The sequence below is a fragment of the Sapajus apella genome, unplaced genomic scaffold (genome assembly GCF_009761245.1).
Source record: "Sapajus apella isolate SASKATOON/1434 unplaced genomic scaffold, GSC_monkey_1.0 scaffold7, whole genome shotgun sequence".
Taxonomy (NCBI): Eukaryota; Metazoa; Chordata; class Mammalia; order Primates; family Cebidae; genus Sapajus; species Sapajus apella.
In genome coordinates, this window is record NW_022436947.1 from 45,764,435 (window position 1) to 45,780,383 (window position 15,949).

Sequence of the window (15,949 nt, forward strand, 5' to 3'; positions counted from 1 at the left end):
ATTGTTTGATGCAATGTCTTAACTATGGTTTCATGATTCCTGGATCCAAAGACCCCTAAGTAAACACTGGGCTGGAGCACACTTTTATCCTAGGTTGGCTTTACACAGGAGACAGGCAAGTGTTGGGTTATTAAGGAAGTTGGTAACCTGAGAAATCACTGGATTTCATAGAAAAAGTCATTTCTTCCTGCCTGAGTGGCCATAGGTTACTCAACAGTCAGGCATGGACCTAAAGGTCACTGTTACAATTAGGGTTCCTAGAAGAAATATATTTAAAAACAAACAACAACAAAAAAAAAAAAACAGCATCAGACAATAACCTAACTGGTAGGGTGGTTTTTAGGATGAAATAAAAATTTTTTAAAAAGCAGACAATGGCCGAGCACAGTGGCTCACACCTGTAATACCAGCACTTTGAGAGGCTGAGGTGAGTGGACCACCTGAAGTTGGGGGTTGGAGATCAGACTGACCAACATGAGGAAACCCCATCTCTACTAAAAATACAAAATTAGCCAGGCATGGTACAGCATGCCTGTAATCCCAGCTACTCTGGAAGCTGAGGCAGGAGAATGGCTTGAACCTGAGAGGGGTAGGTTGTGGTGAGCTGAGATCGTGCCATTGCACTCCAGCCTGGGCAATAAGAGCGAAACTCCTTTTCGGAAAAAAAAAAAAAAAAAAAAGGCAGACAATGACTTAATAATAAGATTGTTATAATATAAATTTGACACTTGTTTATTCCTTACCCTGATTTTGAGCTATACAAAATACCAATATCCTAGTAGCTGCTCTGATTTTAAAGTGAATAGCTATGTCTACAGATCTGAGTTAGAACATTTCAACTAGCCTACAATTTTTTTTTTTTTTTTTTTTGTAGAGAGAGGGTCTTGCTTTGTTACCTAGTCTGGTCGGGAACTCCTGGCCTCAAGTAATCCTCTGTCCTTGGCCTTCCATGAGCCATCGTGGCAGGCCAATAGTAATAGTTTTGAACAAACAATGAAGACTAATGTGAGAAGAGAGAAGATAAAAGTAAAGAAATGTATATTATCGCCAAGTAAATTTTAATGACGACCTCATGGCTAGGGTAGGAGGCTTTATTATCCAGCCTTGATTTTGCTCACTCATGCTCACTTTTTGAAAAGACTTTTATTCCTTGGGTTTTCCTGCACAAAGGGATTAGTGCATAGGGGGGAGCTACAACAAAAAGTTGCACACAGGGCAGGGAAGAGTAAAATCATATGGCAGGACTGAGGGAGGACCAACTCACCACCAATTATTTTGTCATTTTTTCAAAAGCTCAGTGTTACTAAACAACAGTAGAATTTAGAAAGTAATTTTGCAAAATTCTGAAAGAAACATTTGAATAAAGAAATATTACTCCCTTTCCAGATTTTAAATTATGGAGTCAAACAGAGTAGAAGCTATGCGTGACACAGCACTGTTTAAAATGGCAAATATGGCCAAGGGTAACATTTTGTACACAGTGGGGATACAATTTTGGTGATTATTTTTTAAAAACATTCTGAATCACACCTAAAGTATTTCATTTCCTTTCACTTTTCTAGGACTACTTTATTAAAATGGTGCTAGTCCTAGAAACCTAATATGCCAATTTCCTGACTTGACAAAACAGACCTAGGATTAATTTATGAAATTCCTCCCTTCTGTCTGATTGGGCTAACATAGAACAAAACAAAGTATGGGTGAATCTTGAATTATCTGACACAGATTACAAAAACCTCAGTTGCGCTCAAAGTTTTCTGTAGGGAAATTGAGAGAGGATAGTTCTCTAAGTGCCTAGAGGCAATAGAAAGGCATTGGCTGCCTGAGGAAAAGAAACCTGTGAACAGAAATCCTGAAAGATAAGGTCTCTAGCTTTAAATTTTGCCTAAGGCTGACATTTAAGCCAAACAATCCTTGTTGCAAAAAGCTTTACAATGACTTCCCTTTCAATTCATAACTTCATTTCTTTAAGTCTCAAAGATCCTGTGTTGTTTTATTTTTATGCACAAAGTTTCAAAGATTTGTTTAAACACCATGATCAATAATTAACTTGATTTAATTCACTTAGTGACATGCAAGGCTATCAATGGTAGTGTAATTCTCTGAGGCATGAAGAAAGATAACTTTGAGAAGCAGCCTTTGTAACTTTCCTTGAAAGCTAATTTGTCAGCTATTGCCCACAATGGCAATCATTGCATGTGACCAAAGAATCCAGGGAGTAATATATTTAACTTAGGAAAAGTATTGAATTTCTCCTGCCTTCCTTTATTCCTCCTACCTACGTAGCTCTCCATAGGTCTACCCTAACCCCACTGGAAAAGAAAGAAAAAGTGAAGAAGGGGAGGAGAAGAGAGAAAGAACCAAAACAAACATCAACTTTTTAATTATCTTAAGTAATATTAGATGTTTCAATATTTTCTCTCTCATATACATCCATACATATATAAATAGCTAAATAAGACAAATAGAAAGTGAATTTCTACTTAGAGAAAAAATATGTAGTAGTCTATGCGTTAACACTTAGAATTTTAGTTTCTCCCCAGATACCTGGAAAGAGAATAGCAAAATAGAAGTACTTATAATTCTCAAGACATATGTAGACTCCAATAAAATCCAATACAGCTTTATATCTATTCTGATAACTGAATTACAATTGTTAATTTTAATTTATTCACATTAATTTAATTTAAATTGTTAATTTATTATGTTAAATATTAGAAGTCTAATCTGGTTTTATTTTTAATGTGTGCTGCAGAGTATTGTGATCATCAAACATTCTTTGACTTTTCACCTATGCCTCTTGCTGTGCGACATGTTAGGCTTGTCTAGAAGTTCTCAGGCAGGATCCAGGATGCAGAGATACTGGTTTAGGTCTTAAAATCTTTAAAATATTTTAATGGATTGTTAATACTTCCAAATAAAAATAGAAAAACTCATATATCACATGTATCTCTTAAAAATGGAGATATAACAGTCAAGATTTCTACAGAGCAATAATCAGTTACAGTGTAAGTGCAAAAGAAAACTTTTTTTAAAAAAGATAGAAATCCCTATTTAAATAAAAACTACATCAAATAAGGTAACCAATAAAGACTATGTTTTTCATGAGTGGAACACAAGGTAATATACTGTATGTATACCTCATACATATTAATGTTATATATATGTGTACATATACATGTGTATATATATGTTTTATAAATCTGTAAATTGCAAGAAAAAGGCAAACATAAAAATTTAAAATAAACAGGCTGCAGGGATATGCTATTTAAAATTTTTATTTTACAACTATATAAGACGTTTAGAGTAATGAAAAAATATTGAGGTAAAACAGCAAAAATAATTTTTTTTATTGGCAAAGAATAAATATACATTTTTATTCATTTCTGTGCATTTGTATTAAGCATTAACTGTATGTTGTATCCAATATTAACAATGGTATAATAGGTAAATATACCCTCACTTGATCACATACTCTGGTTAAAGCATATGAGGCATAAACTTTCTGGAGGGCAATTTGGAAAATTGTTTATAAAAAATTTTATGTCCTTAACTAGTGAAAGTCTACTCAATAGTCAAAGATGTTTACAATATTTTATATGAATGTTTTTCATGTACAATGTCATTTTCAATAGTAAAACTGAGTATGTACCAAAATTCTAACAGTAGGGGATTGACGAAATAATATATAAATAAATGCAGTTTAGCTATTAAAAGTAGTGTAATAAAAAGGAATTTAATGACATAGGAAAATGCTCATGGCAGTCTGTGAAGTTAAAAAAAAAGTATTTTAGGTGACTATGTACACAATGATTTCACTGTGAAAAACAGTAAATAGATAAGATAGGAGAATAAACATCAGAATGTCACCAGCTATCTCTGGTCAGTGTTCATGTCGGGAGAGGTATTTATAAATGACTTGTTTTTCTTTTTTGCTTGTATATGATTTGCAAACCTTCTATAGTGAACATTCTATGTTATTTTTAGACTTTCTTGAGAGAAAGAAAGGAAGAAGAAAAGAAAGTGAGAGAAAGGAAGGAAGGAAGAATATAATTAAAGAACTGAAGTTCTGGAAGACACTTTAACTCTGTGTATTGTCTGTGTGGACAGGCTCTGCCTCTCTGTGGTTAAGCTTACAAACGGAGCCCAGGCTCTCCTCATCCTGTGGTTTCTTTTGCCTGCAGTAAGCTGTTGAACCCACAATTATGCAGTCAGGACTAAAGACATTCTTCAGTTACTTTCTTTTGTATAACTTTCTTCTTAACAGAAGCAAAATAGTACCTCATATCTTCCTGTGACTTCTACCCTTCATTGGATTAAACTGGGGACTGTGTTCAACAAAGTAAGATAGTTCCCTTTTGTTTCCTCATCTCCTACTGTCCCCACCCCAATCAGCTAACTTTCATTAGGGTAAATAATTCACTGTTTTACAGTTATATAGTACCTTTGTGTAAAGGGACAGTCTTTCCAAACACTTGTTAATCCTAAACACACTCTTGGGAAGTAGGTAAAAATTACTAGAGAGGAAGGAGGAGAGAGTAATGCCAAACGTAATAAAAGATGTTAATAAAACCACAGAGCTGTCTTTTCCTGTTGGCCAAAATCTATGTAATGCTATTAAAAATCAGGATCTATGTTATGATGATATGACAGAGGGAAATAATTTGAAGGATATAGTTTTTGGACCTCATATATATAATGCTGCTATGTAAGAGCACAGACCTTGGGGCAAGACTTTTGGATTCAATTCCTGGCTTCACTATTTACCAGATGCATGACATTGGGCAAGCCATTTAATGTTTTTGGCTTTAGTTTTCTCATCCAGAAAATATACAAAAATAATAATAAAAAGTAGCACATAGTGTGTCATAAGGATTAAATGAGATTATAAATGTAAAGCATTAAAAACAGTCCCTTGAACATAGTAACTGCTATAAAAATGTTAGATATTTTCCTTCCTTCCTTCCTTCCCTCCCTTCCCTCCCTCCCTCCCTCCCTCCTTCCCTCCTTCCCTCCTTCCCTACTTCCCTTCTTCCCTCCTTCCTTCCTTCCTTCCTTCCTCTTTCCTTTTTCTTGCTGATTTTATGCAAACGGCTGGCATGCTGATTGTTCTATTTTCAGGTTTAATTCATATTTTAATAAAATTTTCAAGCAAAAAAAAATGTTAGCTCTAAAATAAAACATTATTTTAAAGGAACAAATTAAAATAAGGTAAAAATTACAAATGATCACTGCATGATTCAACATCAAACTACAGACTGGCAGGAAGCAAAAAGCTCCTCATATCTTTAATTCTGGGTTAGCAGCAAATGGGTTTAAAGGTTAGAGGTGGATACTAGTTCACAATCATGACTGAATTGGAAAAATGTGTTCTACATACAGAATCCTACATGGTCAAGGATACCACCTCAGGAAAGTTTATCACCCTTTGCTTTAGCTTAATAAGACGGGCAATTAAGTTACTATGTAACTGGAATTAGTGAACATGTTTGACCTTGACTGTTTATCCTTTATCTACTCCATGGGAAAACCAGTTTATTGGAGTAAATTGAAAACATCCTTTTCCTTTTGCCTCCTTATCATATACTAAATACTTGTAAAACACAAATATAAAAATGTTCATGCTGGTTATGCCATGCTTATACTGTCAATTCAATGAAATAATTTGAAAAGCTCTCGTAACCAAAGCATTTCTTTCCCCTGGGTGTTCAGTAAAGTATTGGTGATTTTGCAGTCCTGGACACCTGTTTGGTGTTGGAATATTGAACTGGACGAAGATACTAAAGCCACGGGAGGAAAAAGAATACATTAGAGACAAGTTTAACCCGTTTTCTTTCTAGTAACCTAAATGTAAAAACTGTTTCCCATTGCATTTTATGTTAACACTCCCTGACACATTTCTACTAATATAAATATGTCTGAAAGGATGCTATTTAATTCTGTTAATAACTGAATACAAAATTAGGGTAACCACTAGTCTGTTTTTGTTTCAATTATTTTGCTTTGTAGTTACTATGTAGAAGTTATCATTTGAGAAGTATCTGTATCCTCCATTAGATCGAAAGCTTCATGGGGACAGATATGATATCAGCTTCATATACATTTAGGATCTCTAAAAATATTTTTTGAATAAATGAATAACAAATGAGTGAACTAACCTGTTGTCTGAGATTAATTTGCTTCCCGAGCTTCCCCTCACATCATTAGGCATTATGTGTCATGTTGTTTTATTTCTATCACATTGATACAGGATTTTTTTAACTTAATTGGTCTTTCATATAACAAACACTATTTGTTATCATTAAACATGAAGGCATTGCTGAGCTTAATATCCCTGCGTTATTGTAGTTAGAAGTACAACTAAAGGATTGTGCCAAAGAAGCCTCAAGATGTCCATGTTTCTGCCCCAGGTTACGACCTGTTTTCATCTTGAGTTCCATTTTGAATGTGATTTATTTTGCCAAAAAAAGGAGCAATTCTGCTCATTACCATAATGCAAGAAGTGAGGGCAGAACACAGAGTATCTGGCCTGAATCAGAGCATTCAGATGAGGAGAAGAGCCAATTAGAGCCATGGCACTCATTGCTGGAGATAAATCAGGTAACACAATTAGAGGGAGCAGTTTTTGGACAGTACAAAAATTAGGGCAGTCAGGACCATACCAGAGACAAAAATTCACACCTGTCTACGGGTTTTCTCTGCTCTTCAAGGCAGCTTAAATTAAAGTTTATATTAGTATCCTCTATCTTTTATGAGTTATTTTATGTAATCATTATTACTAATAGGTAAATTTTAGAGGAAGTGATTACTAGTTCTTATGCCAGAATGTTGTCATTCATTATTAACTAATTCATATTGTTATTTCCGTAATGTCACCATGTAATGGAATTCTTATAGATATTTTAAGTTTAATTTTAACTCAAAAGAAATTATATATCAATTCTATGTGATGCTGAAATAACTGATGGTTTTGTGTACACTTACAAAACACGTGCATAAATGAAAAATACATATTCCTAGAACTACAATCTTTTTGGATGGTTTATTTTTGAATATTTTAATGTGTTTCTAATCTTTATTGTAACAAAAATAATATTCAGAATTCATACATTAGAAAGTAAAGTGTTTCTAAATCTCTTATATTTTGTAAACAATATCATGGCTTTTGGTAAGGTAGCGATATTTCATTCTATAGTAATATTCATGTAGAATATGTTAGTTTAGTTTGAAAAATAACACACTAATATCATTAATTCAATAATGCCCACTATAAACACTTACTATCATATCAGTAGTTTTACAAAGATAATTTTTAAAGTTTCATACTTACATTGGCATCTTTCCCAGCTAATTTACATAACTCCACCCGTTCCTTTGCAGCAGGCCAATAAATCTGCAAAACATTTCAAAGTATGTTACAATCTGAATATGTGAAACACTCTAACACTCTGCAATTCTGATTAGAGAGCGAATGTATGAAATTGAAGAATGGATATTAAGCATGTTGTTAGAGTCACTGTGAGAAATTTTAGATTTAAATATTTCCCAAAGACACCCTGAAAGTTTCTACAAGTGTCTAGTACTATCCATTTTTGTTAATCGTCTAGTTTCTATATTAATGTGTGTAACAGTAGATAAATTATGTTCAGAGGTCCATAAGTTCTATCATGATGTCAACAGAATTTCATATGAGCATTTGCCTCAATAAGAGGCTGTATTTACTATGTTTTTCTGTGTTTACTCAGAGTATAGTACATTATAATCATATGCCATGAAGTGTTAGAAACAACTCTCTGTTAGAGCATAAGTTCTTTCTCCAAGCCAAGGACCAGTGTGAATTTGGTGACAATATTTAACATGCTTGGAGCTCAGATGCATCTGCCACTTTAGCTAAATGTTTTATAAGCATTATCTTATTTAAATTTCACAATGACCCTCTGAGATGGCTGTACTTATTATTCCCATTTTGATGTCAGAAAACTTAGTCACATAACCTTTAAATCACATGTTGAGGACCACAAAACTTAAGGCAGAGCCACAATCTGACTCAAAGTCCATCTGACTCCTGAACTTGGGGCTCTCAACTATTATGTAAGTCCAGGGCTCTAAATGCATTGGTTGGTAGCTTTTAATTATGCTTCACAATCTTGAATTAAAGCCTTTTTTTTTTCTTTTCAATTCTGTCAGGAAGTTTTTGTAGGAATTCTGTCAAAGTTTTTGCAAAATAAAGTTTAAGCAGTTATGTTACTCTATTAGCTTACAGAAAGAAATGCGCTCTGTTAATCTATAAGCAAGAAGGAACAAGGAAAGCAAGCTCTAAATTACTTATAATATATGCCCCAGGAGTTCTGGACAGACTTTTACTATGTTTCTCATGAATGGTAGCAGAAAACATTTTAATAGGTGAGAAAAAAAGAAAATATCCTGAGGGAATACACTGAAAAAGACTTGTTAAACCTGGAATTAACAAAGGATTTAGAAGTCATTAATGTTTATGTGATATTATCTTTATGATGAAATTTTAGGATTTTATGTCTCTAAATAAAGAAGAGAGAATAGCATTCAACATTCTCATAGTAGACAAATACAATGAAATTATTGAGATTTTAAAATGAAGCAAGATTGTTTACTTAGAGAACATCTTAACACTCACAGATTACAATCAAGATATGTACATAGGCAGGTTGTAGAGGCAGCAGAAGGCTCAAGTGACGAGCTAACCTTGATGAGGTACACAATGAAGACCAGAAAATGCTATTTATTCAGAAATGGTTTGAATCATTGTAGTGCTACTATCACACAACTTTAAATAGTAGCCAGCAGTCAAATATCAATGAGCTACAGCAACAAAAAGCAGTATGAATGGAAATTAGCAACTCATTATTAGGTCAAAAAAGAATATCTCCCCAAATAGCAATCAGCACAATCTCTATAAAATAAAGTTAAAAGCAACTAAAATAAAATGGTTACATTTCAGGTATATAGGTAGATGGATTTAGAAAAATGGCAAGCCAAAATGGGAGAGGAGGGGAAGGATGACTTACTGGTAAGAAACAGGTTATTTACCCGACTCTAGCATTTGTGGTGGAGGTGCATTTTCAGGTGTTTAATACATAATTAAGAACAAGAGAATAATGTAAGTTAGTAAATAGATATACTAAAATGGGCAATGCATGAACCAATGGCCAATGATTAGTTGTAAACCCAGAATCATGAAGCCATAACTTAATGAATAATCCAGATGGAATGCTGCAGCTGGCAAATAATAGAAATGTTTCTTCAAATGTTTGTTATTTTTGTTCTGCTTGTTCCTTTGTTATTTTCTAGCAAGATATTGGACTGAGTGCTCTTTTAAAATTGCATCTTGAATTCAGAATCTTTACTTTAGATATGAGCTTATGAGCTCTCAACTATCCTCTCACTTTTTTTCTGCTTCCACTGGTCCAATTGTATTATTATTTTTAAATTTGGTTAAAAACACGTAACATAAAATATGCCACTGTAACAATTTTCAGTGTAGAATTTAGTTACATTAAGTATATTTACATTGTTGTGCAACCAATCTCTAGAACTTTCTCACCTTGCAAAAGTGAAATGCCGTACTTGCCGATTCTTTAATATTACAGTAATTTTACAAAGGACCACTTCATGTCACTGGACTGAAAATAATACACAGAATATGTATCCATAACCTGTCAATTGATTTAATCTTTTCAATGCACTCAACAAATATTTATTGATGCAGACCTTGTGCCTAGAAACGGTGTTTTTTATTTTAAGAATATTTTTATTTTTTTCCTTTCTTTTTAACTTTTATTTTAAGTTCAGGGGTACAAGTGCAGGTTTGTTATATAGGTAAACATGTCATGGGGCTTTCTTGTAAAGATTATTTTTTCACTCAGGTATTAACCTTAGTGCACTTTAGTTATTTTTTCTGATTCTCTTCCTCCTCTACCCTCCACCCTCCAAAAGGCCCCACTGTGTGTTGTTCCCCTCTATGTGTTCATGTATTCTCATCAGTTAGCTTTCACTTATAAGGGATGAGAACACATGGACACATAGAAGTCCATGTTATAAGTATTTGGTTTTCTGTTCCTGTGTTAGTTTGTTACAGATAATGGTCTCCAACTTTATTCATGTTTCTGCAAAGGACATGATCTGTTTCTTTTTTTATGTCTGCGTAGTATTCCATGGCATACATGCAGCACATTTCCTTTTTCCAGTCTATCATTAATGGGCATTTGGGTTGATTTAATGTCTTTGCTATTGTGCTAGATTAATATTTCTTTGAGTCATTTCGGCATGTAAGATCCTGTTCTTGTTTGTTTTAGATGATAATCAGGTTTAATCACATTTAAGGAATACACGTAGGGCAAATGTCTATAGATTTGTTCAGAATTACATATTATACAAATAATAATATAGGAAACAAAGAAAAATATATAACTGTTTCATATTAAGTAAATGAGTTTTAAAAAACTAAAGATCATCACAGGGTTTTATTTTTTACTTCAAATCATAGTATTGGGTGATTGAGTTGAATTAAATTATGAGATAAATTATGCCTCCAAAAATAAGCGTGAATATATTCATTAGTGCTTCTAAGAGGAGGGATTTGTTTAAAGAATGACAAAATGTGAAAGCAATCTTTATATCATTTTTGAAATCTAAATAAAGGTTTCAAAGTTAGCACCAAGTAGTTATCTTCATTATTTGTTCATTAGACATATAATTATGAAGGGCCTTCTGTATGTCAGCCAAGATATAAATTGTGGTGCTTGTATCTGAGTCAGGATGGAGTGGGAAGAGAGCACATGGGATGAAACCACTGTGCCCAGGGAGCACTGAGAAGCACTTACTGAAACAATATCTTTAGCAGTCTCTACTTTTGAGCTTCTGTTTTAAATTATTTGCTCTTAATTGTTTCAACTCTAATATAAAAGTTTGGTTTAGTTAGGTAGTTTAACTCTAATTTAGTCTTAGGGACTTGACACTAAAATAGCAATTGCACATGTTTCTCTTTGCAAAGAAATACAAATCTCTAAAAGATGCTTTAATGTTTTTATTGTACACTTTCAGTTGTTGCTTATAAGTCAGATAATTGTAATTTGAGTTGCATTATCCTAGTTGATGAAGTCATACAACTAATTACAAGCTTCAGATAATTAACCTTTTGATTAGCAAGTAAATGTTATATACAAGCACAGGGATTCTGAGATAGAATCACAAAGAAAATTTTACTTCTTAACGTAAAATTAAAACCTTCAAAAATGGGATTTACTGAGATTATATATTGGCTTATTTTGACAAAGTGCTGCCAAGGCTTAGTCATCACAAACAGAATTATGTTAAATTAAAACAAACTATTATATCTGGTTGTCTTCCAGACTCTAAACATTGACTTAGACGGGGAAAAAGTCATTATAGCTGGGCCAATATGGAAAAGATGTCAATTTAATTATGATTTGTGGTGGATTTTTCTTTATTACAAACTACCTAGTCATTAGAACTGCTTTTTAAATATTCATTTTGATTCATAATTGGTAAAAAATTTAGAGATGGAATTTCCCTTAATTCAATCTAAAAACACAAAAAACAAGACAAAAACTTTGTAAAGATGCATCCTTATTTTTACATAAACATGGCAAAATTTTCAATAGTCTTTCAAAATGTTCTATGTATATATATCACATATATATAATGTTTATATAAGGCAATATATATGTATATAGTGTACCATACACACATATATAATAGCATTCCACTATTTTCATACTTTTTTAGTCTGTGTGTATAGTGTATAAGTATAGGTGCATGTGGAGGGGGAAAATAAGAGAGAAAGACAGAGACATACACAGTTATATAGAGGGAAAAACAGAGGTGTTAACTATAGGTGATTGGGTACAGAATAAGATATGTTTCATACATAAGCTTAAGTTTCAGCATATTTTGTTTAAGAACCTAAGAGGTACCTGTGTTCCTTGAATTATTTTAGTAGCCTAGCCAGTACACTTTGAGATTGCCTCTCTATTAGACAAAGGCACACCACATAGTTAAAAATATAATGTCTACATTTTAATAGATAATGTAGATATTATATTTTCAACTACGTCTACATTATCAAGTAAAAGTCAGCCTTCAGGATCAATAGGTAACGTGAACAATTTTAAGACAGTGATTATTAATATTCTCACTGCTTTCTGAATTTATCAGCAACAAAATGCCATAAAAATCATTTTGCACTGTACTGTGTCACACACAGTATCCTGACATATTAAAAGTTGCACAAAAGAGTACACAATAAAGCACATGTCCCTGTTTCTAAAAGCTGATACAACTGTATTCATCCCTTAGAAAGTCATCCACAGATATTTTTCCTTTACTTATCAAAGAGAGTCATACCAGAAGCAGAGATGCCATTGCCTAATGGCCAGATTTTAATTGTTCTGAAATAGTTCCATAGAACACTTTTTTTTTTTTTTTTTTAGACGGAGTCTTGCTCTATCACCAGGCTGGAGTACAGCAGCATGAGCTCGGCTCACTGCAACCTCTGCCTCTCAGGTACAAGTGATTCTCCTGCCTCAGCCTCCCGAGTAGCTAGCATGATAGGCATGGGCCAGCATGCCTGGCTAGTTTTTTGTATTTTAGTAGAGACAGGGTTTCACCATGTCGGCCAGGGTGGTCTTGATCTCCTGACCTTGTGATCTGCCCACCTCAGCCTCCCAAAGGGCTGGGATTACAGGCATGAGCCAACACAACTGGCTGAAACACTAATTCTTAACTAACTTTGTGCTGATGCAGCAGATACAGATTTTAAGGATATAATTTCGGTGGGCTGTGGCCTTTGGGATCTTAGACTTTTGATATCAAGGACTGCAGATATGCAGAGAGCTTACTGTTGTACCCACATGCGGGAAGAGGAGACATCAGAAAATCAAATGGAGATCTTTTCTGTGGATCCAGAAGAACCCAAGAATTACTCTCAGCTTACTTATTCAGGGTATAACCACTAATTGAGCAATTATTAAACAATACTTGCAAATTGGTTTTGAGTGCTGATTTTTATAGATCTAGCTGATAGCAGAAAACTGGCAAACAGAAGCAAATAAACTTATAAAATTTCTTCACTTGGAAATAGTAGTTTATGGGGCAATACTGTAAAACAAGTATGTCTCATAAGCCAGGCCCCATATTCTACAATTTACTGAGTTGCTCATATTAGTATATTTAGATTGCCTTCATAGTATTTCACAATTGATCATTTACAAAGGATTAATTTTTTCCAGGCTAACCTTGGAAGGCTCAAATATTATTGTCTAAATATATCTGATATTTTCTTTTAGAGTTCTATAGCTCACTAGTATGAAAAGAGATCATATTACTGAAGTAAAAATTGTCTTCAGTACCCCTGTAAATAGGCTTTATGCATAAAGTTATAGTTTAAACATACTTTTAAAAGATTTAATAATTTTTAATGAAAATATAGCAGAAACTGTGTGAATTTAAACATACAACCTGTGATCTAGTTATATTGATTGCATTTGCTTATCTCTTTCCAAAATCCAAAACAATTTTTGTCCTTTTAATAATATTTTTTACTTCCTTTGAAAAAGTGGTTAGAAGGGACACATAAAATATTGCAGTGTCCCTAACAATTATTGTTTCACTCATTATTCATAAAATTAATGAACAATTATCTTCTAGTAAGGTGAAAATGTCAAACAATTTATTTTTAATTATTCAGTGTTAGGCAAGTTACAGAAACATTCAAATAATGATAAGACCTTATAACAACATCCGAAGGAAATTCTAGTTATATCTGCTCTTTGTTTCATCTTTGGAGAAGCAATTTAATTGACTCAAGTTAGCAAGTGCAAGGTCAGTCAAATGCCCCTTAGCCTAATTCAGAGATGTCAAAACAACTGAATGGGACACATAAAAGGAAGTTGCAACTTGTTCATAAAACTTAATTAAAGACAAAAATTCAGAACCCTTGAGATAGTGGCCATATCTTTCAAAAAACAGGATACAAGTTTTTGAATGGTTTTAAAGAAAAAAATATCACTCTGAATGGTCTATGATACAAGGATTTGAACAGCTAAAAGAGCAATGGCTACTCTGGGTTCCCTGGACAGGGAAGGTGTTTTCCTATTGTAAAACCAGAGCAAGAGAGCCAAAGGTAAAGCTTGCACAGTGGTTACTGGCCTGGCCTAGATCGAAATTGTTACAGAAGGGAAGTTTAAGTTCTCCATTTTATATATATATATATTTTTTACATAAATGCAGGCCTACAAATTTTCCAAGAAAACGTCCTCAGTACAGAAGATGGAGATCTAGGCAGAGTCTACAGTGCTCTTTTTCATGATCTTTCTTCATGAAGCCTTGGGTAACAACTGTCTTTCCCTTTCCCTTTTCCTTACTCAGCTCAGGAGCCTCGTTTGCTTTTTAGCCTTCTTCCACCAACCATCTCTGTCTTCTACTACACTTGAGCTTATCACATCCATCTGGCACTTTCTTTTTCACAGTAAGTTTAGTTTGAGACCTTTTTCTAGGTGTAAGGATGGATTAAATGCATTGCAATCAGAAGACATGAATCTGAGTCCCTACTGCACCACGGCTTGGCTTGTGACCTTAGGTAGGTGTAAGTTCAGCAGCCCAGCCTTAAAACACAAATTATTATCTCCACCACGTTAATACTCATTTGAACAAAACCTGCAGTGAATGTTTATTGAGCTTCTTTCTATATGCCAGCTAATGATGCTCTTTCAAATAATACTTCATTATTATCTTCTACGTAGAGCTTGCTCTACCTAAAATACATCTGACCTCTTCTAGATGATCCCTTCTGATAAACATGTGTCAATTTTATTATCATCTCCTCAGAAAGGTCTTTTCTAATAAGCAGTCTGAAGTTGTTTCCCAGGAACACCATTGATTTTTTTAACATAACACTTAAGAATAAGTGCTATTTTATGTGTTTCCTTTTCTCCATTAACTATTCCCAAATTGAAGACATTATGAGCACACACGTTTGACCTTTTTTATTCTCCACTATACTCTCAGCAATTAGAGGATTATCAGGAATATAGTAGAACCTCAATAAATATGCACTCCAAGGCTGGGTGCCGTAGCTCACGCCTGTAATCCAGGTACTTTGGGATTACAAGTGCGGTGGGCAGATTGCATGAGCCCAGAAGTTTGAGACCAGACTGGGCAACGTGGCAACACCCTGCCTCTATTAAAAATACACACACACAAAATTGTTAGCTGGGCATGGTGACAAGCACCTGCAGTCCCAGCTATTCAGGAGGCTGAGGCGAGAGGATTGTTTGAGCCCAAGAAGTCAAGGCTGGAGTAAGCCAACATCACATCACTGCAGTCCAGCCTGGGTAGCAGGAGTGCAACCCCATCTCATAAAACAAACAAGAAAAAAAAAAAAAAAACACCTACCAATATGTACTGCACGAAAGAGAGAGAAATCGTAATATACCATACAAATTAATATAAATTCTAATAAATCCAAAAATGGTTTGGTAATTTAGAACTTGTGGTCCAATTACTCTTGTGGATGGACTTCAAACTTTTGTAAGGAATACCATTCATCACCTCGAATCCATGACTCACTGAAGTTTAGTAAGCACTGATGTCCCGTGTCAAGGAACATTGCTTCTTATTCCTACCACCTTTAAGCTGGCACAGAATCTTTACATAGTGAACGCTCAGTAATTATTCACTGAAAAGTGATCTACAGAGTTTCCCATAGAACTGGACACAGAGAAGGAGTTCTTGTCAGAGTTCTGGCGGAGTCTGAGCGGTCTGACAATAGCGCAACAGTCCATTACAGTGACCAGATGGGACCTGCACATCAGCACCCAGGCTAGGGAGCCAGCACATCCATGAACGAGTTGATTGTTTTACCTCTGTGATTACTAGACAGCATGTGCTTGGC

General features: G+C 34.2%; 1 protein-coding gene across 3 annotated transcripts in view; it reads right to left on the minus strand.

The window, feature by feature from the left end:
• Positions 1-15,949, minus strand: part of SEMA3D (semaphorin 3D) — a 201,416-nt gene that overhangs the window by 79,901 nt on the left and 105,566 nt on the right. For all 3 annotated transcript variants that reach the window (XM_032276475.1, XM_032276474.1, XM_032276473.1), the window contains one exon: positions 7,331-7,393. In XM_032276475.1, coding sequence (XP_032132366.1) covers positions 7,331-7,393 — 63 coding nt within the window. The remainder of the gene's footprint in view (positions 1-7,330; positions 7,394-15,949) is intronic.